The 20,010-nt window shown below is 48.9% G+C and overlaps 1 protein-coding gene across 2 annotated transcripts in view; it reads right to left on the bottom strand.

Annotated features, from left to right (window-relative positions):
- Positions 1-20,010, bottom strand: part of LOC140398383 (myosin light chain kinase, smooth muscle-like) — a 110,017-nt gene that overhangs the window by 27,354 nt on the left and 62,653 nt on the right. For both annotated transcript variants that reach the window (XM_072487005.1, XM_072487004.1), the window contains exons 10-11: positions 7,832-8,035; positions 4,721-4,938 (exon numbers count right to left, since the gene is read on the bottom strand). In XM_072487005.1, the coding sequence (XP_072343106.1) occupies positions 4,721-4,938; positions 7,832-8,035 (422 nt within the window). The remainder of the gene's footprint in view (positions 1-4,720; positions 4,939-7,831; positions 8,036-20,010) is intronic.

The following is a 20,010-nucleotide window of genomic DNA, read 5'->3' as shown; positions in this document are numbered from 1 at the left end:
GCAGGGGTGTGCCGTTGGAAGTACCGGAGGATCCCACCAGTGTGAACGGCCGGAAAATTCCAGCCAATATATATACACATGCACATTTTATCATAACACACACACACACCTCAATTCAACTGAGCCTTCAACTTGAACGAAGCACAGTTGCCTAGATGAATTTACCATATAGGTTCCCATTCGCTTGGTTTTATACCAGGCGCTATAGTATACAGGACCCAATTTGAACCAGATACCATATTATCCAGTATTTCTATTTTGAAGCACTCTTCCTCAAATGAAGCATTTAAATTGAAAATATTGGTCCAGCCGATGGCCGCAAAGGTCCATCCTAGGCTCACCCTTTGGTCTCACAAAGTTCCTTGGGACTATCCATTGATGCGAGCTTGCTTGTAACATCCTCATACTATTTAGCTTGTGCCATAACCAACATAGATGTAGAACCACACTGATGCACACTTCTTTCAAGTGACTGTTTTGAGAAGAGACACAAGAGCAGCCCGGTTAAAACTCTCCGTGTCGGTCTGTGCTTTGTCCCCATCTCAACCTGGATATTGCTGCCAAGAAAATGGATCAGCTGATGAGCCAGTGTCAACACCTGTAAACACAGTTACTAATTAAAAACTTCACTCATTTTCTTTTAAACCTGATTCAGCCCCTCCAAGGACCATTATAATCTGGAAATGTATAAGCTCCCCCAGTTTACCTTTTGATAAGACCTTGGGTCCATGATGTAAAGAATTGCCACTCATTTGGTATACATTTTTTGTACTTTTGAGTGCACAGGGGATATGGTTGAGGTGTCTGTCATTTCTGTGATCCAGTGGTCAGCAAATACATAGTGAGATGATGGGAAGAAGACACAGTCAATGCAAATCTTTCTAAATTACTCTTGGTAACTCCAAGCTGGCCTCGAGCATCCTGCTAATTTGTAATGGTGCTGGAGGGTGAAACTGTTAATGGAGGTTTTGGGCGGGATTCTCCGACCCCCTACCGGGTTGGAGAATCCCCGGGGGGTGGCACGAATCCCGCCCCGCCGCTCCGATGCCGGCTGCCGTATTCTCCGGCGCTGGTTTGCGGGCGGGGGCAGTGTTTATGCCGCGCCGGTCAGGGGCTGTTGGCAGCGGCCCCCCGGCAATTCCCCGGGGCCCGATGGGCCGAGCGGTTGCCCGTTTGCGGCCAGTCCCGCCGGCGTGAAATGGACATGGTCCATCACAGCGGGACCTGGCTTGTCAGCCATCTAACGGGGTCCGCGGGGGGCGTGGGGGGATCCAGCCCCGGGGGGGCCCCCACGGTGGCTTGGCCTGCGATTGGGTCCCACTGATCTGCAGGCGGGCCTGTGCCGTGGGGGCACTCTTTCCCACCGCGCCGGCCTCTGTAGGGCTCCACCATGGCCGGCGCGGAGAACCCCCTTGCGCATACGCAGGAACACGCCGGCGGTTCTGTGCATGCGCGGCACCACGGCAGCCCTTTGCCACCGGTTGGTGCAGCAGCAACCCCTCCGCCACCGGCCTAGCCCCCAGAAGTGTGGAGGATTCTGCAACTTCTGGGTGGCCCGACGCCGGAGTGGTTCGCGCCGTTCTTGGCGCCGGCGTTGGGCCATCCCGCCGAATGCGGGAGAATCCTGCCCTTTGTATCAGCAAGTTACATTTGGCCCCACATTCTGATCGGATCAAGAACAGGAGCAAGGTATTTAGTCCTTTGTTCCTGACTCCCAATCATTTCACATTCTGGTTGATCTGCACCGAAACTGCCTTTTGTTCTATAAAAGCTTGATTATTGATAGAATCATAGAAAAGCTACAGCACAGAAGGAGGCCTTTTGGCCCATCTTGTTCATGCCAGCCCTAGGACAGCCAGGTGCCCTTTCTAATCCCACCTTCCTGCACCTGGTCCATAGCCCTGTAGCTTGGAGCATTTAAGGTGCAGATCCAGGTATCTTTGAAAAGAGTTTAGGGTCTCTGCCTCCACCACCATTCGGACAGTGAATTCCAGACTCCCAATACCGTCTGCATTAGTTCTTCCTCATGCCTCCTCTACACCTTCTGCCACTTATCTTAAATCTATGCCCCGTGGTTCTAGAATTCTCCACCAGGGGAAACAATTTTATCCTGTCCACCCCATCTCTTCCCCTCATAATTGTGTTACACCTCAATTAAGTCACCCCTCAGCCTTCTTTGTTCCAAATAAAATAACCTCAACCTACCCAGTCTCTCCTTGTAGCCATACTTTTCTAGCCCTGGTAATATTCTTGTAAATCTCCTCTGCAGTCTCTCCAAAGCAATAACATCCTTCCTCTAATGTGGTGATCAGAACTGTACTCCCGAAATGCATGACCTCACACTTCTCCGTGTTAAATTCCATCTGCCACTTTATCACCCACTCCACTAATCCATATATATCATTCTGGAGATGGTAGCCATTCTCCACACTGTCCACCACTCGGCCAATCTTTGTGTCATCTGCAAATTTCCCTATTATGCTGCCCACGTCCAAATCGTTAATATATAACACAAACTGTAAGGGTCCCATCACTGAGCCTTGTGGAACACCACTTGAAACAACTTTCCAATTGCAAGGGTAGCCATTGAGTATTTTGCTTCCTATTACTAAGCCAACTTTTATCCAGTTTGCCACAGTCCTGAATGCATCCCTCCCCCCGCCCCCCTCCCCCCCCACCCCCCCCCCCCGCCCGCCCGCCCCCCTCCCCCCCCCCCCCTCCCCTTAGCACCCATAACCATTGGGGAAGCTAATTCCGGATCACTGTATGTTAAAGTGCTTCCTGATTTTGCTCCTGAAGGATCTACTTCTAATCTCAGGTCCCCTTGTCCTTGATTCCCCTCCAGAGTAATCTGTCCTGTCAAACCATTTTAAAAAGTTTAAGCACCTTGATCCGATCACAATCAGTCTTCTCAGGGAAATGCTAACCAAGGCATTAATCACCAATGACACACAATTAAATGCACTGCATCAGTTCCAGTAACTTGCTGCATACTGCACAGTGGTGCAACGAGCAGACAAGAGCTTCTGGAGCCGACAAGAGCTTCTGTTCCATGATGAACTTCCTGTGCAAATAAAGGAGACGAGTATTGAATCTGCATAGGCTATAGGGGCAAAGGTCAGGCTCAGCAGACAGTCACATTTACTTCACTTCTGTACAATTGCGAGATGCAAACTATTGAGATTGCATCCTTGGGCATGACTGGGTGTTAAAACATGAGCCTGTTTTACACGTCTGCAAATGAAAAATGGGTCCGAGGTATTAACGTTGACAATGCACTGCCCCCCTTTGAAGCTGCTGTGAAGTTTTGATGAAGTATCTACCGGCAAAATGAAGACCCAGTAGGGAGCCTTGCCCAGGCCAACACCACCAAAGGTGGAATCATGAAGATGAAAGCTCAGCAATGGTGAATAGCTCATGTCTTCAGAATGGCCAAAAGTCTCTTCCGGTCAATTGAAAGAACTTTCAATGCTCAAAGGGTGGCCCGTAAACATTCAAGGGAATGCTGAAAGACTACAGGAGCAGCTATGGCATCTGTAGCAAAATAGCAGGATCGTGCTAAAAACCCCATAGAGCGACACGCAGTCTGTAACATCTTCAGAGTCAAAGAGAAAAAGTACACATTATACAATGGAAAGGGCACACGGGGGGGGGGGGGGGGGGGGGGGTGAGAGAGAGAGAGAGAGAGAGAGAGAGAATAAGGCAACTTTGTCCCCAAGGTCAGCCTCTTGCCAGAGTATACAGATGGTGAATGTGCTGCACATCATACATTGGGCTCACAAGTTATCATACAACCTCACCTGACTGATGCAGTTACTGCTGGTCACAAGAACGCCCAGGTGACAGGGCAACTCCCCAGCTCTGTAACCGACAACCAAGGTCCCCTCTACCCTGCCCAATAACGTGCCGAGTTCTACACCTCAAAAAGGTACACTTCATCAGCATGACATCTCCATTCCCACATTGTTCATCCTGTGACCTAATTGAGACTGCAAAGGTCACAGAAATTGGATGAACCCATTTGATATAGAACCCCAACAGCACAGAGAAAATGCTGCCCTCATTTCCATTAATCCTCACCTGGCTTGAATCACTGAGTCCTGTCACTCACTGAGCCAGTAACCTAACCAGCCAAAAACATCCTGTCCCATGCCATTAGGTTTGGTAAAAAAATAAAAATTATACTAAACCCCAGTTAGGAATAGGCTCCAGTCACTTAGAAAAAGACAGGTGCTTAGTTTGACTTTGAAAGATTTTAGCACCATGCAGCCCTGAGCTCAGATTAGGTAAGAGGAGAGGAAGGAAATCATCACTTCCCTGCGCCAGGGTAGTGGATACAGATATGAATCGAATGCTCTTTTTCTCTGCCCGTAAACTCGCTAAAGATTGTTGTTGGTTGTTGATGTGACTCTAACCCACTGGTTTGAGAAATTATTGAATGTCAACTGATTGATATAGGGCCACAAAAGTCATCACAATAATCATTACAGCTTATAGAATGACTGCATTCATTGCAACATTTCATACATGGACTGAAGAGGTAGTTCCTTCCTGATTGGGAGCTAGGGTTGAAGCATTGAGATCGCAATGTTATGTCCTGATTATCTGTCCATTCTCCTTACATGTGGATGCAGGAGATCAGAGAATTATTCCTCGCTAACCACCTCAGGGGAAGAGATTAGGTACCAAGTGGTTTCATAAAAGGCTTTTCTTTACTCACCCAGTTTCCGGGCCAGTCCAAAGTCAATGATTTTAATAAGTGTGCCATTCTTGTTGACGCACACAATATTCTCTGGCTTCAGGTCCAGGTGCACAATGTTCTGTTGGTGCATGAACTGCAGCCCTGCCAGGATCTGGCGGACATACAAGACGCAGGTCGGCTCCGTTAGCTCAAAATCCTCATCCACAATGCGCTCAAAGAGCTCGCCTCCAGAGATACTGCACAAGGTCACAGTCAGGTCAGAGCATGGCAAACACAAAACTGTAGAATTTGCTGCACAACAGATAAAAAATACTAACATACTAACAACATATTTCACTGGCTTGAAACCTGAGAATTCCAATAATTTGTTGAGATTTAACTTTCCTTTCAAAATTGTGCCTAGCAAATCTGCTTGATCTTGGCAGCAGTGAATAATCAAGATCTGCCCTGGATTGCATTAACTGGGCACCCCTTTCTCTAACCATGTCAAGTCTTGGCTCGATAGGAAAGTCGATAGGAAAGTCGCCTCAGGGTCTGAAACTGGTCATTCAAAGTCTACTCCAGAAAAAAATCCAAGGTTGACACTCCAGTGCGGCTCAGAGGGCGTACTGCGCTGTCACTTTAAAATGTGCCCCATTTGACTTTGCGATGTCCTCTGATTGTGAAAGGCGCTGTATAATTTTATCGCCCCCCATTTCCTATAATCTTCCCCGCCAGCTGGGGATGGGCTACAAATGCTGCCCCAGCCAGTGGCACCCAGAAAGAATAAAAAAACCTCAGCAAACATGCTTAAACTTAATGCATGATCATAGTCCATTTTACCCCAGTGAAATCCCAACTTCATCAAATTTACCTGTCTCTATGCTGCTTAACTTCTTGTTACAAAATTCATTCATGTGATGTGGGTGTTACTGGCTGGGCCAGAAGTTATTGCCTATCCCTAATTACCCTTGAACTGAATGGCTTGCTAGGCCATTTCAGAGGGAATTTCAGAATCAATTGCTGTGGATCTGGAGTCACATGAGGCCAAACTAAGGGTTAGTCCCCGACGACAATCGATGTATGGCATTCCAGATATTTATCAAATCCAGATTTCACCATCTGCTATGGTGGCATTCCAGCCCTGGACCCCAAAACTTTACCCTGGATTACTGTCAATACCACAAAGCCACCCCTTCCCCTTCTATCTTCACGGCAGAAGTTTGGTGTCAGCAGGATTATTGGTTGGGTTGATTTGCTTAACACCGAGTACACCACCATCTGGATTTTGTTTTGTGTTTGCTTATCCCAAATTACTCTTAAAAAAGCAACCAGGTTACCTGCTGAGGCTTTAAAGGATCAAACCCAGCCTTATTTTCTGTCAAGGCATTTTAATCTCTATTGACAATCAAATTCACCGCTATATGAAAATCGCTTATTGTCACAAGTCGGCTTCAAATGAAGTTACTGTGAAAAGCCCCTAGTCGCCACATTCCAGTGCCTGTTCGGGGAGGCTGGTATGGGAATTGAACCGTGCTGCTGGCCTGCCTTGGTCTGCTTTCAAAGCCAACGATTTAGCCCTGTGCTAAACCAGCCCCTATGAAAATACTTAGCAGACTTGAACTTCTAACCTCTGTTGCTTGCTGTAATCCCTAAATAGACTGAAGATACCCATATTGAAGGACATTAACATCCAGATTCATTCCTCTCATCATGCAATCAATGTACTTTATCCAAAGTCCTAAATCTTGCACATATCTCAGTGCCAATATCAAACCAAACGTTTTAATCCAAAGCACCGTTAAAGATGGTGCAGAGCAACATTCGAACATTAATCTCCTGTGAGACTCCATTAGTGATTCAACCCCATACAATAAAACCGGAAGCAATTTTTCACCAAAAGGATGATGAAAAATAAAAGTCACCATAGTCCCCTGGGACCATAAGCTGCTCTCCCCTTTTGAGAGAGAGCTGACTGGTAGGGATTTTAAATATTTTTCACATTTTCTCCCAAATTTACACCCAACAATAAACAATAATCCCATCCTCCCACCAAACCCCAAACATTAGCCCGCATGTCAACATGAACAAATGGCAAAAAGGAATCAGGAATCACCCATAGTCACCATTAACACATACAGTCACTCGCCCCCCAACCCACCCAGCAGCACCTCCCCTAATATTCGATGTAATCCAATTCCCGAAAGTGCATAATGAATAATGCCCATGAAATGTAGAACCCCTCCATCCAAATTTGACCTTTTCAAGCGTCAAGAATTCCAGCAGGTCCTCCTGCCACGCCAGGGCACAGGGTGGAGAGGTTGATCTCCACCCCAACAGGATTCGCCTTCGAGCGATCAACGAGGCGAAGGCTACAACATCTGCTTCATCACCCGTTTCCAACCCCGGCTGGTCCGACACCCTGAATATGGCCTGCCGATAGCCCGGGTCCAGTTTCACGTGCACCACTTTAGAGATGACCCTAAAAACCTCCTTCCAGTAATCCTCCAGCTTTGGACAGGACCAATACATATGAATGTCGTTTGCGCCCCCCCGCAACGTTCACACACATCTTCTACCCGCTCAAGGAGCCAGCTTGACTGGTGGGGATTTAACCCGAGGGTCACCACACCTCAGGCATTGGGACAATGGCCTTCATTGATAATCTCAAGCCAGTACAGAAATTGAACACATGCTCTTGGCATCGTTCCGCATCACGAACCGGCCATCTAGCCATCTGAGCGAACTGCCCCCCAACCTAAAGGATAGGGGAACAGTGAAGCACCAGAAAGTGCGGATGCCCTGTCAGTTCAAATTTTTAAGAGCAACTTTGATAGGTGAGGGTATCAAGGAATAGGGATCAAATGTGGAATTAAATGGAGCAGAAGTACAGACCAGCCATGATCCAACTGAATGGAGAAGCAAGTTCAAGGGACTGAATGGGCTTACTCTTCCTCATATGTTCCAGAACTGCTGCTGCTACATCTACTCTGTGTAGACAAAAGCAACCTATTTGTAACCCAATTCCAAACCTGACCAGAGATGTTTCTATTGGAATAAGGATTACTGCAGCCAAACTCTTTCTTTAGGTATGATGGGAAGCCGCTCTCATCACTTCCCTATAGCCTTTGTATATGAGACCATACTTACTATTCCATCACCATGACGATCTCACTTCGACTTTCAAAAGCATCCAAGCACTGAACCAACTTTTGGTGGTGCAGGCAATTCATGATCTCAATCTCATCGCGTGCGCTCTTCTTATCTTTACTTGTTCGAGCTTTGTAAAACTTGCCTGCTCGAATTTTTCCATTGGATTTTTGCAACAGTTTGTAAACTTTACCAAAGGTCCCTCTAGAAATGATCAAAAGAGCTTGGTTAGAGACCAGTTTAAAGAACTTAGTCACAAACTCAGTCTGATCTGGTACATCCAGATGTGTCCCTGAATGGTTGTGTTGAGCTTGGATATTGTCCATTCAAACTTGTTCAGATGTTGATGTTTGTGGCCTGCCATCTTTTCCCATGAGGACTACCAATAGCGGAGCAGCGAGGTGAGACCTCAAACAACATTGTGGCTGCGATGTGTCACCGATCATTTTAAACAGGTTTTGCGTGTTCCCTTCCTCCTCCTTTACTAGGAATTGGACTGGCCCAGCCCAGTAAGACAGATTTCCAGGTGGAAAAGGCAAATTGTCATGGAAGAGAGATAATGGGATAATTTCCCCCCATTTCTCTCCTTGGCTGACCACAACAAGATATGTTTTAATAAAAGAGTGTATTTAGCCCTCGTGTGCTTTGGCTTTAAAGAACAGACATGCACAGGCTTCCATGTAAGTTCAAATCAAAATCAGGAGAAAACAGTTACTTCTCAGACCACCCCCCAAAATGTAATCACAATACTCTTCACACATACTAGATACACATAAACAGCGAAAAGATGATTTCTAAAGACATAACATGCACTTAGAGTAAGACAGCCAAGAAAGAAACAAGTCTCTTGCTAATACAGGTCTTACGGTGATGATTAAAATGTTGCAGGATTGAAGGATTCTCTCTTGGCTCACTGCAGGCAATGGAAGCCAAACTTTCCAGCTGTTTCAGATTAAATCCTGACCAAGCTCCTTTAGTGAAGAAAATGTTGCAAATAAGCCCCTCATCTCAGCCGATGGTGACTTTTGAGGCTGGGTATGTACCTCGAGCTAGCTAAGAGATGTCTTCCCTCTAGCCTTCATTACTCAGATTAATGCTTTAGCTGCCCTTGTAGATTATTAAAGGTATTTGCTCTCTCCAGCCAGTATGTAATGACAAGATCAATATATTTTACTGCCCACATAATGGGCGAAATCAACATCCCAGCTATGAGTATCCTCCTGAATAATTTTATTTAAAATTCCTAAATTCCATCTTCAAGGGGCCACCCAGTCATGCAGCCATTGTCGTTTTTAAAACCCTTCCACTGAAATGGTGAAGGGCTAGTCAACCAGCACCTGGGGAGGCCATTTGCATTTCAAGTAACTCAAGAGTTTAACGATGTATGTTGCTGTTGTACTGAAACCGCAGAAGACGTCGGACAATTTTCTGGAATCCATTTGTGAAGATTCAACGGAAAAAATTTGATGGCCACTTTTGGCCAGGTGTTTCGTGACATTGGCGTGATCACAGCCCATATTCAACGGCACTTAGTGCCAAAAATGAGCCCCCACAAGAACTCCGACATTTCTGGCTGCCTCGCTGTCTGATTTACCTGACTTACCCCTCGGCAGCTCGCCGCTAACAAAGGGGAGTGCCAGCTGGTGCAGTGACAGCGGCTGTCCAATGTAGGACGACGACAAATGACCTCCAAGGGTAAGTTACCACCTTTCTCCTGGCATCAGTTTCGCCTGCCATCCCTTACAAATCCAAACATCTCCCCCTCCCCCCCCCAAATCACTGGCTGACACATCGCACCATCCCCACATCCGATCTTCGTGACACCCTGGCATCCACTAGCACAGCCCCTTCATGCCCAGGTGCAGTGCCCACACGTCATCTGCTATCGACCCCCTGACCCTTCAAGCGTCAGCCCACAATGCCCTCTTTGTCCTCGCAGGGGTAGATAACCCATAATAAACGGGAAGGGCCAAAACAGGTGGCAGAGTCCCATAGATTTGAGTCGTCACTCAAAGACTGCCCAAACTCGTCCTGAGTGCGAGAGTCTGTCCATTTGCTGCTGAAAATACTGCTCCGTATGGAATATTCGTGCAATATCATCAGAAGAGAGCAGCTCTCTGATGAGGACTAGACGCACCTTAGTCTCAGATTTGTGCCTGTGGATGCCCTGTAGGCATGTTTTACATTTATTTAAACTACATGGATGAGGTGCCAATTTTCACAGAAAAAGGCTTTAAAGCTTTCCTTTAATAAGTAGAGAGGAACAAATTTTCTTCACATCTTGCATCGAGGAAATCTAGTAACAATGACCAAATAAAAATATTGGCATGCATGTACCAAGTCATTCTGCATTTCCTCGTCATGGACATGGACTCTCTCACATGGTGGCTCAATGGTAGCTCTCTCATTAAAATCAGATGTTGTGGATTGACTCCCATTCCAGAGATTTCAGCACATAATCTAAACTGAAATTTCAGAGAAGTTCTAAGGGAGTGCCGCACTGTTGGAGCTGTTAAGCCACGGCCATTTCCCCCTTCAGGTAGGCATTAAAGACCCTGTGACAAAACTTTGAAGAAAAGTGGAATTGAACACTATACTCCAAGTGTGGCCTAACTAAGGTTCTATACAGCTGCAACATGACTTGCCAATTCTTATACTCAATGCCCCGGCCAATGAAGGCAAGCATGCCGTATGCCTTCTTGACTACCTTCTCCACCTGTGTTGCCCCTTTCAGTGACCTGTGGACCTGTACTCCTAGATCTCTTTGACTTTCAATACTCTTGAGGGTTCTACCATTCACTGTATATTCCCTACCTGCATTAGACCTTCCAAAATGCATTACCTCACATTCGTCCGGATTAAATTCCATCTGCCATCTCTCCGCCCAAGTCTCCAAACAATCTAAATCCTGCTGTATCCTCTGACAGTCCTCATCACTATCCGCAATTCCACCAACCTTTGTGTCGTCTGCAAACTTACTAATCAGACCATTTTCCTTCAAATCATTTACATATACTACAAACAGCAAAGATCCCAGCACTGATCCCTGTGGAATTGTGATATTAACGAGTGAGGGTCACTGATGAGGCCTCTGTCCTGAGAGAGGCAGAGAACCAGGGAGGATTGCTAGGCCATGGTGCAGGTGTCCTCTTGGTTGAGGCGAGTTCTGATAATCACTGCTTCTTCTGCAGTGGGGCAGCGCTTCTGAGGAGTGCCAACACCTGGTGAGCCATTTTTTTTAAAAACCTTCATTGTGACATCTGAGAAAAGTGCAGCCAAACATAAGCAAGTTACACTTGCAACATTGAAAAAAGTGGAAACCATGAAGAAACCGTGAAGTAGCTTTGCTGCAGTGGACCTGCGGGTCCATGCAAAACCAAATGGAGTTTAATGTAGAAAAGTGCGAGGTGATTCACTTTGGAAGGAATAACAGGAATGTGGAATATTTGGCTAATGGTAAAGTTCTTGAAAGTGTGGATGAGCAGAGGGATCTAGGTGTCCATGTACATAGATCCCTGAAAGTTGCCACCCAGGTTGATAGGGTTGTGAAGAAGGCCTATGGAGTGTTGGCCTTTATTGGTAGAGGGATTGAGTTCCGGAGTCAGGAGGTCATGTTGCAGCTGTACAAAACTCTGGTACGGCCGCATTTGGAGTGTTGCGTACAGTTCTGGTCACCGCATAATAGGAAGGACGTGGAGGCTTTGGAGCGGATGCAGAGGAGATTTACCAGGATGTTGTCTGGTATGGAGGGAAAATCTTATGAGGAAAGGCTGATGGACTTGGAGGTTGTTTTCGTTGGAGAGAAGAAGGTTAAGAGGAGACTTAATAGAGGCATACAAAATGATCAGGGGGTTGGATAGGGTGGACAGTGAGAGCCTTCTCCCGCGGATGGAAATGGCTGGCACGAGGGGACATAGCTTTAAACTGAGGGTTAATAGATATAGGAAGAGGTCAGAGGTAGGTTCATTACGCAAAGAGTAGTGAGGCCGTGGAATGCCCTACCTGCTACAGTAGTGAACTCGCCAACATTGAGGGCATTTAAAAGTTTATTGGATAAACATATGGATGATAATGGTATAGTGTAGGTTAGATGGCTTTTGTTTCGGTGCAACATCATGGGCCAAAGGGCCTGTACTGCGCTGTATTGTTCTATGTTCTATAATTTGTATCTGGTGTTGGTGTCTCACAGTTTCTGGCATGTAAAAGCAGTGTGAAAACATCAAAGATAAAGTACTTGGGATAAATAAAATAAGTTATTATGGCTTTATGTTATCATCGTATTTCAGGTACATATTTATATCGAGGGCTGAATTCTCCACTTCGCGACACTGGAAGCGAGAATTGCAATTGGGAGAGAATCACGCAAAATGGAAATATATCAGTTTTACACCCGGCACCGATTCCAACGCCATGGTCTGGTCCCTCACTGGTGCTGATATCGAAGATTGCACTCCGCACCGGTGGGTCCATGCAAAACCATAATTTGCATGGATTTAAATATCATTTGTGACTTGGACGCTTCAGACTCCACCCTTCGGTGATGCTCCATCCCTCTTAAGTGGAAATCTCGCGGGAGTGAATTAGCGCAACTATTTACAAGCGGGGATTGGGCACATAGCTACTGAAGGGGAGCAGGAAGCTAATAAAACTCTGAAAAAGCATCAAGAAGTGTCGGACTAGCTGGGGGATGGTTGCCCGGGCCAGGGGCAGTGGCAGGGAGCGACTTGGTGCAAGGTCCATGCACTCAGGGTGTCCTCCTCGGGATCGGGGTGGCCTGGCTCAGCCATTACTGCAGTATGTGTTTTAAACGCACTCCTTTGGTGCTACTTATAGACTCCTGGCTGCTCACACTGCTGACTGTTCAGTGTCCTATGACTGCTCAGAGAGCATCTGGTCATCTAGGAGCCCACCCAGGCAAACCCTCTGGACACCCTAAACCCCAAGCTCAATCAGGGGCTCACCAGGTGTTGGCACTCCTCAGAAGCGCTGCCCCACTGCAGAAGAAGCAGTGATTATCAGAACTCACCTCAACCAAGAGGACACATGCACCGTGGCCTAGCAATCCTCCCTGGTTCTCTGCCTCTCTCAGGACAGAGGCCTCATCAGTGACCCCCACTCGTCAATATCACAAGCTGTCTCCTCCTGGTGAGACTGGCAGCACTGACTGTCTCTGCCATTACCTCCCAGGCAGTGTTCAAGATGGCATGCTTGAGACTGCGGCCCGCCTGGGGGGGGGGGGCGGGGGGGGAAAGAGATTGTCCCTCCTCTCCTCACTGGCATGGAGCAGTGGGTCCACCTCAGACTTGGTGGGGGCAGATCTTCTCTGAGCCACCTTAGTGATTGCAGTGAGTGTGGGGTAAGTGGAGCGCTTAAAAACAGCTCCAGCTGTCAGGCTCAATTCCGGCCCCAGCGGTAACAATGGCCACTGGGCCAGGAACTGCTCTCAATTCGCGCCGGCAGAGTGCTGGTCTATCTGCATGTCCTTACTCGCTTACTGAATAGCGCCTCCAACAGAAACACGATTGGCACGCCATTTAATGTGGGAACATTTAATAATAATCTTTATTGTCGCAAGTAGGCTTACATTAACACTGCAATGAAGTTACTGTGAAAAGCCCCCAGTCGCCACATTCCGCTTGTTCGGGTACACAGAGGGAGAATTCAGAATGACCAAATGACCGAACAGCAAGTTTTTTGGGACTTGTGCGAGGAAACTGGAGCACCCAGAAGAAACCCATGCAGACACGGGGAGAACGTGCAGATTCCGCACAGGCAGTGACCCGAGCCGGGAATCGAACCTGGGACCCGGAAGTGTGATTTACCGACTTTGTCGCTCTGAAGTTCATGATGCAACAAGGCATGGCTCATTTAAATATATCTGCGGCAGATTCTCCCAGAGCCTGGGAACTAACGGCCTCCCCAGCAAGGCCTAGACCGGGTGCCTTTCAGCACTGGCCCCCACTGGTGTGCCAAGCCTAACGACACCTGGGGGACCAAGGCTTTTGGAGAACCTGGTTGGTCGGGGACAGGGCAGGGTGGCCTCCTGGCTCTCCCTCTGGCAACTTAGCACTGCTAGACTGGCAACTTGGCATTGCCAAGGTGTCCGGGTGGCATTGCCAGGGTAGCAATGCCGGGGTGTCCGGGTGCCAGTGTGGCACTGAGTGGGGCCTGAATGGCGGGTATTGAAGGGGCCTCATAAAGGTTGGGGGCAGTTAAGGTTGGAGGTCCTGAAAGTGGGGGAGGGGGGGGGGGGTGCCCAAAGGGAGGTGGGGAGGCCTGAAAAAGGGGGCCCCTCAGCTACCCCATAGTGGGGTTCCTCACTTGGGGAGATGTGGTGTATTGCCATGGCTTTACAGTGCCAGGGTCCCAGGTTCGATTCCCCGCTGGGTCACTGTGCGGAGTCTGCACGTTCTCCCCGTGTTTGCGTGGGTTTCCTCCGGGTGCTCCGGTTTCCTCCCAAAGTCCAAAGACGCGTAGGTTAGGTGGATTGGCTATGATAAATTGCCCAGAGTGACCAAAAAGGTTAGGAGGGGTTATTGGGTTACGGGGATAGGGTGGGAAGTGTGGGCTTAAGTGGTCTATGTATGTATGTTTGGGCTAGAGTGACATTACCCATGAACATAGAACATAACAGCGCAGTACAGGCCCTTCAGCCCTCGATGTTGCGCCGACCTGTGAAACCACTCTAAAGCCTATTTACACTATTCCCTTATCGTCCATATGTCTATCCAATGACCATTTGAATACCCTTAGTGTTGGCGAGTCCACTACTGTTGCAGACAGGTCATTCCACACCCTTACTACTCTCTGAGTAAAGAAACTACCTCTGACATCTGTCTTATATCTATCTCTCCTCAATTTAAAGCTATGTCCCCTCGTGCTAGACATCACCATCCGAGGAAAAAGGCTCTCACTGTCCACCCTATCCAATCCTCTGATCATCTTGTATGCCTCAATTAAGTCACCTCTTAACCTTCTTCTCTCTAACGAAAACAGCCTCAAGTCCCTCAGCCTTTCCTCATCATGGGCGAAATTCTCCCCCAACGGCGCGATGTCCGCCGACTAGCACCAAAGACGGCGCCAATCAAACGGGCATCGCGCCGGCCCAAAGGTGCGGAATGCTCCGCATCTTTGGCGGCCTAGCCCCAACATTGAGGGGCTAGGCCGACGCCGGAGGGATTTCCGCTGGCGGAAATGGCGTTTGTTGCCCCGCCAGCTGGCGCGGAAATGCGGCGCATGCGCGGGAGCGTCAGCGGGCGCTGTCAGTTTCCAGGCGCATGCGCGGGAGCGTCAGCGGCCGCTGTCAGTTTCCCGCGCATGCGCAGTGGGGAGAGTCTCTTCCGCCTCCGCCATGGTGGGGGCCGTGGCGGAGGCGGAAGGGAAAGAGTGCCCCCACGGCACAGGCCCGCCCGCGGATCGGTGGGCCCCGATCGCGGGCCAGGCCTCCATGGGGGCACCCCCCGGGGTCAGATCGCCCCGGGCCCCCCCAGGACCCCGGAGCCCGCCCACGCCGCCTGGTCCCGCCGGTAAATACCAGGTTTGATTTACGCCGGCGGGACAGGCAATTTCTGGGCGGGACTTCGGCCCATCCGGGCCGGAGAATCCAGCGGGGGGTCCCACCAACCGGCGCGGCCCGATTCCCGCCCCCGCCCAATCTCCGGTACCGGAGACTTCGGCGGGGGCGGGATTCACGGCGGCCAACGGCCATTCTACGACCCGGCGGGGGGTCGGAGAATGACGCCCAAGATCTTCCCTCCAGACCAGGCAACATTCTGGTAAATCTCCTCTGCACCCTTTCGAATGCTTCCACATCCTTCCTATAATGCGGTGACCAGAATTGCACGCGATACTCTAAATGCTGCCACACCAGACTACCGATAAAAGCTAACACACCGTACGCCTTCTTTTTTTAAAAAAAATATATTTTATTCGAGTTTTTTGGCCAAACATAACAATACGTAGTGTTCCTTTTACACAATAAAGCAATATAAATAGCCGTGGCCAGTTTTAAACAAATAAATAATATAAACAAAAACAAAAGAAAAACAAAACTAAATGGCAACTGCCTTGTCCAAAATAAATACTCTCCAAAATTACAGTCCAACAGTCCAATATACAATTACATATACATGTACAATAACATCCCTGAGAGTCCGTCCGATTCCTCCCTCCCCTCCGCCCCCCCCCCCCCTCCCCCCTGGGTTGCTGCTGTTATCTATTTCTTTTCCATTCCCTCTATCTTTCTGTGAGGTAGTCGACGAACAGTTGCCACCGCCTGGTGAACCCCTGAGCCGAACCCCTTAACACGAACTTAATCCGTTCTAACTTTATGAACCCTGCCATATCGTTTATCCAGGTCTCCACCCCCGGGGGTTTGGCTTCCTTCCACATTAACAATATCCTGCGCCGGGCTACAAGGGACGCAAAGGCCAACACGTCGGCCTCTCTTGCCTCCTGCACTCCCGGCTCTTCTGCAACCCCAAATATAGCCAACCCCCAGCTTGGTTCGACCCGGACCCCCACCACCTTCGAAAGCACATTCGCCACCCCCACCCAGAACCCCTGTAGTGCAAGGCATGACCAGAACATGTGGGTATGATTCGCTGGGCCTCTCGAGCATCTCGCACACCTATCCTCTACCCCCAAAAATTTACTAAGCCGTGCTCCAGTCATATGCGCCCTGTGTAGCACCTTAAATTGTATCAGGGTTAGCTTGGCACACGAGGACGATGAGTTTACCCTACGTAGGGCATCCGCCCACAGCCCCTCCTCAATCTCCTCCCCCAGTTCTTCTTCCCATTTCCCTTTCAGCTCATCTACCATGATCTCCCCCTCGTCCCTCATCTCCCTGTATATGTCCGCTATCTTACCGTCCCCCACCCATGTCTCTGAGATCACTCTATCCTGCACTTCCTGCGTCGGGAGCTGCGGGAATTCCCTCACCTGTTGCCTCACAAAAGCCCTCAATTGCATATACCAAAATGCATTCCCTTGGGGCAACCCATATTTCTCCGTCAGCGCTCGCAAACGTCCCATCTACAAATAGATCTCTTAATTGTACTACCCCAGCTCTTTGCCATGCTCCAAATCCTCCATCCATTCTCCCCGGAACAAACCTATGATTGTTTCTTATCGGGGACCGCACCGAAGCTCCCGTCCCTCCCCTATGCCGTCTCCACTGCCCCCAAATTCTCAATGTAGCCACCACCACCGGGCTTGTGGTGTATTTCTTTGGTGAGAACGGCAACGGCGCCGTCACCATTGCTTGCAGGCTAGTCCCCTTGCAGGACGCCCTCTCCATTCTCCTCCACGCCACTCCCTCCCCTTCTCCCATCCATTTACACACCATTGAAACATTGGCGGCCTAGTAGTACTCACTTAGGCTCGGTAGTGCCAACCCCCCCCGTCCCTACTACGCTGCAAGAATCCCCGCCTCACTCTCGGGGTCTTCCCAGCCCACACAAAACTCATAATGCTCTTCTCAATTCTTTTGAAAAAAGCCTTCGTGATCACCACCGGGAGGCACTGGAACACAGAAAGGAATCTCGGGAGGACCACCATTTTAACCGCCTGCACCCTACCTGCCAATGACAAGGACACCATGTCCCATCTCTTGAAATCCTCCTCCATCTGTTCCACCAACCGTGTTAAATTAAGCCTATGTAATGTACCCCAATTCTTGGCTATCTGGATCCCCAGGTACCGGAAGTCCCTTGTTACCTTCCTCAACGGTAAATCCTCTATCTCTCTGCTCTGCTCCCCCAGGTGCACCACAAATAACTCACTTTTCCCCATGTTCAGTTTATACCCTGAAAAATCCCCAAACTCCCCAAGTATCCGCATTATCTCTGGCATCCCCTCCGCCGGGTCCGCCACATATAACAACAAATCGTCCGCATATAGAGATACCCAGTGTTCTTCCCCCCCCTAAGTACTCCCCTCCACTTCCTGGAACCCCTCAGTGCCATGGCCAGGGGTTCAATCGCCAGTGCAAACAATAACGGGGACAGAGGACATCCCTGCCTCGTCCCTCTATGGAGCCGGAAATAGTCAGACCCCCGTCCATTCGTGACCACGCTCGCCATCGGGGCCCTATACAGCAACTGTACCCACCTGATATACCCGTCCCCAAAGCCAAATCTCCTCAACACCTCCCACAAATAATCCCACTCCACTCTATCAAATGCTTTCTCGGCATCCATCGCCACCACTATCTCCGCTTCCCCCTCTGGTGGGGGCATCATCATTACCCCTAGCAGCCTCCGTATATTTGTATTTAGCTGTCTCCCCTTCACAAACCCAGTTTGGTCCTCACGGACCACCCCCGGGACACAATCCTCTATCCTCATTGCCATTACCTTGGCCAGGATCTTAGCATCCACATTCAGGAGGGAAATGGGCCTGTATGACCCGCTTCTTTTTCCTTCTTTAGGAGGAGCGATATCGTTGCCTCTGACATAGTCGGGGGCAGCTGCCCCCTTTCCCTCGCCTCATTGAAGGTTCTCATCAGTAGCGGGGCCAGCAAGTCCAAATATTTCTTATAGAATTCAACTGGGAATCCATCTGGTCCCGGGGCCTTCCCCGCCTGCATGCTTCCAATCCCTTTCACTACTTCCTCCGTCTCAATCTGTGCTCCCAGCCCCACTCTCTCCTGTTCCTCCACCTTAGGAAATTCCAGCTGATCCAGAAAGCACATCATTCTCTCCTCCCGTCCGGGGGCTACGCTTCATATAATCTTTCATAGAATGCCTTGAACACTCCATTCACTCTCTCCGCTTCCCGCTCCATCTCCCCCTCCTCATCTCTCACCCCCCCCCCCCCCCCATCTCCCTCGCTGCTCCCCTTTTCCTCTGTTGGTGGACCAACAACCTACTCGCTTTCTCCCCATATTCGTACTGTACACCCTGTGCCTTCCTCCATTGTGCCTCTGCCTTACCCGTAGTAAACAAGTCAAACTCTATATGTAGCCTTTGCCTTTCCCTGTATAGTCCCTCCTCCGGTGCCTCCGCGTATTGTCTGTCCACCCTCAGCAGTTCTTTCAACAACCGCTCCCTTTCCCTACCCTCCTGCTTTCCTTTATGTGCCCTAATCGATATCAGCTCCCGTCTAACCACTGCCTTCAGTGCCTCCCAGACCACTCCCACCTGTACCTCCCCATTATCATTAATTTCCAAGTACCTTTCAATACACCCCCTCACCCTTAAACACACACCCTCATCTGCCAATAATCCCATGTCCATTCTCCAGGGTGGAAGCTGTTGTTTTTCTTCCCCTATCTCCAGGTCCACCCAGTGTGGAGCATGATCTGAGATGGCTATAGCCGTGTACTCCGTCCCCGTCACCTTTGGGATCAGTGCCCTTCCCAAAACAAAAAAATTTATTCGTGAAAATACTTTATGTACATAGGAGAAAAACGAAAACTCCTCACCGTATGTCTTCTTAACAACCCTCTCAACCTGAATGGCAACTTTCAGGGATCTATGTACATGGACACCGAGATCTCTCTGCTCATCCACACTGCCAAGAATCTTACCATTAGCCCAGTACTCTGTCTTCCTGTTATTCCTTCCAGAATGAATCACCTCACACTTTTCTGCATTAAACTCCATTTGCCACCTCTCAGCCCAGTGCTGCAGCTTACCTATGTCCCTCTGTAACTTGTAACATCCTTCCGCACTGTCTACAACTCCACCGACTTTAGTGTCATCTGCAAATTTACTCACACATCCTTCTACGCCCTCCTCCAGCTCATTTATAAAAATGACAAACAGCAGTGGCTCCAAAACAGATCCTTGTGGTACACCACTAGTAACTGGACTCCAGTCTGAACACTTCCCATCAACCACCACCCTTTGTCTTCTTCCAGCTAGCCAATTTCTGATCCAAACTGCTAAATCTCCCTGAATCCCATGCTTCCGTATTTTCTGCAGTAGCCTACCGTGGGGAACCTTATCAAACGCTTTACTGAAATCCATATACACCACATCAACTGCTTTATCCTCATCCACCTGTTTGGTCACCTTCTCAAAGAACTCAATAAGGTTTGTGAGGCACGACCTACCCTTCACAAAACCTATATACCCTATCTCTTATAAACCTTTCCAAGATTTTGCCCACAACAGAAGTAAGGCTCACTAGTCTATAGTTACCGGGGTTGTCTCTACTCCCCTTCTTGAACA

This window comes from Scyliorhinus torazame, chromosome 21 (genome assembly GCF_047496885.1).
Source record: "Scyliorhinus torazame isolate Kashiwa2021f chromosome 21, sScyTor2.1, whole genome shotgun sequence".
Classification (NCBI taxonomy): domain Eukaryota; kingdom Metazoa; phylum Chordata; class Chondrichthyes; order Carcharhiniformes; family Scyliorhinidae; genus Scyliorhinus; species Scyliorhinus torazame.
The sequence above is the reverse complement of the archived record's forward strand: the minus strand, read 5'-3'. Positions and strand labels throughout refer to the sequence as shown.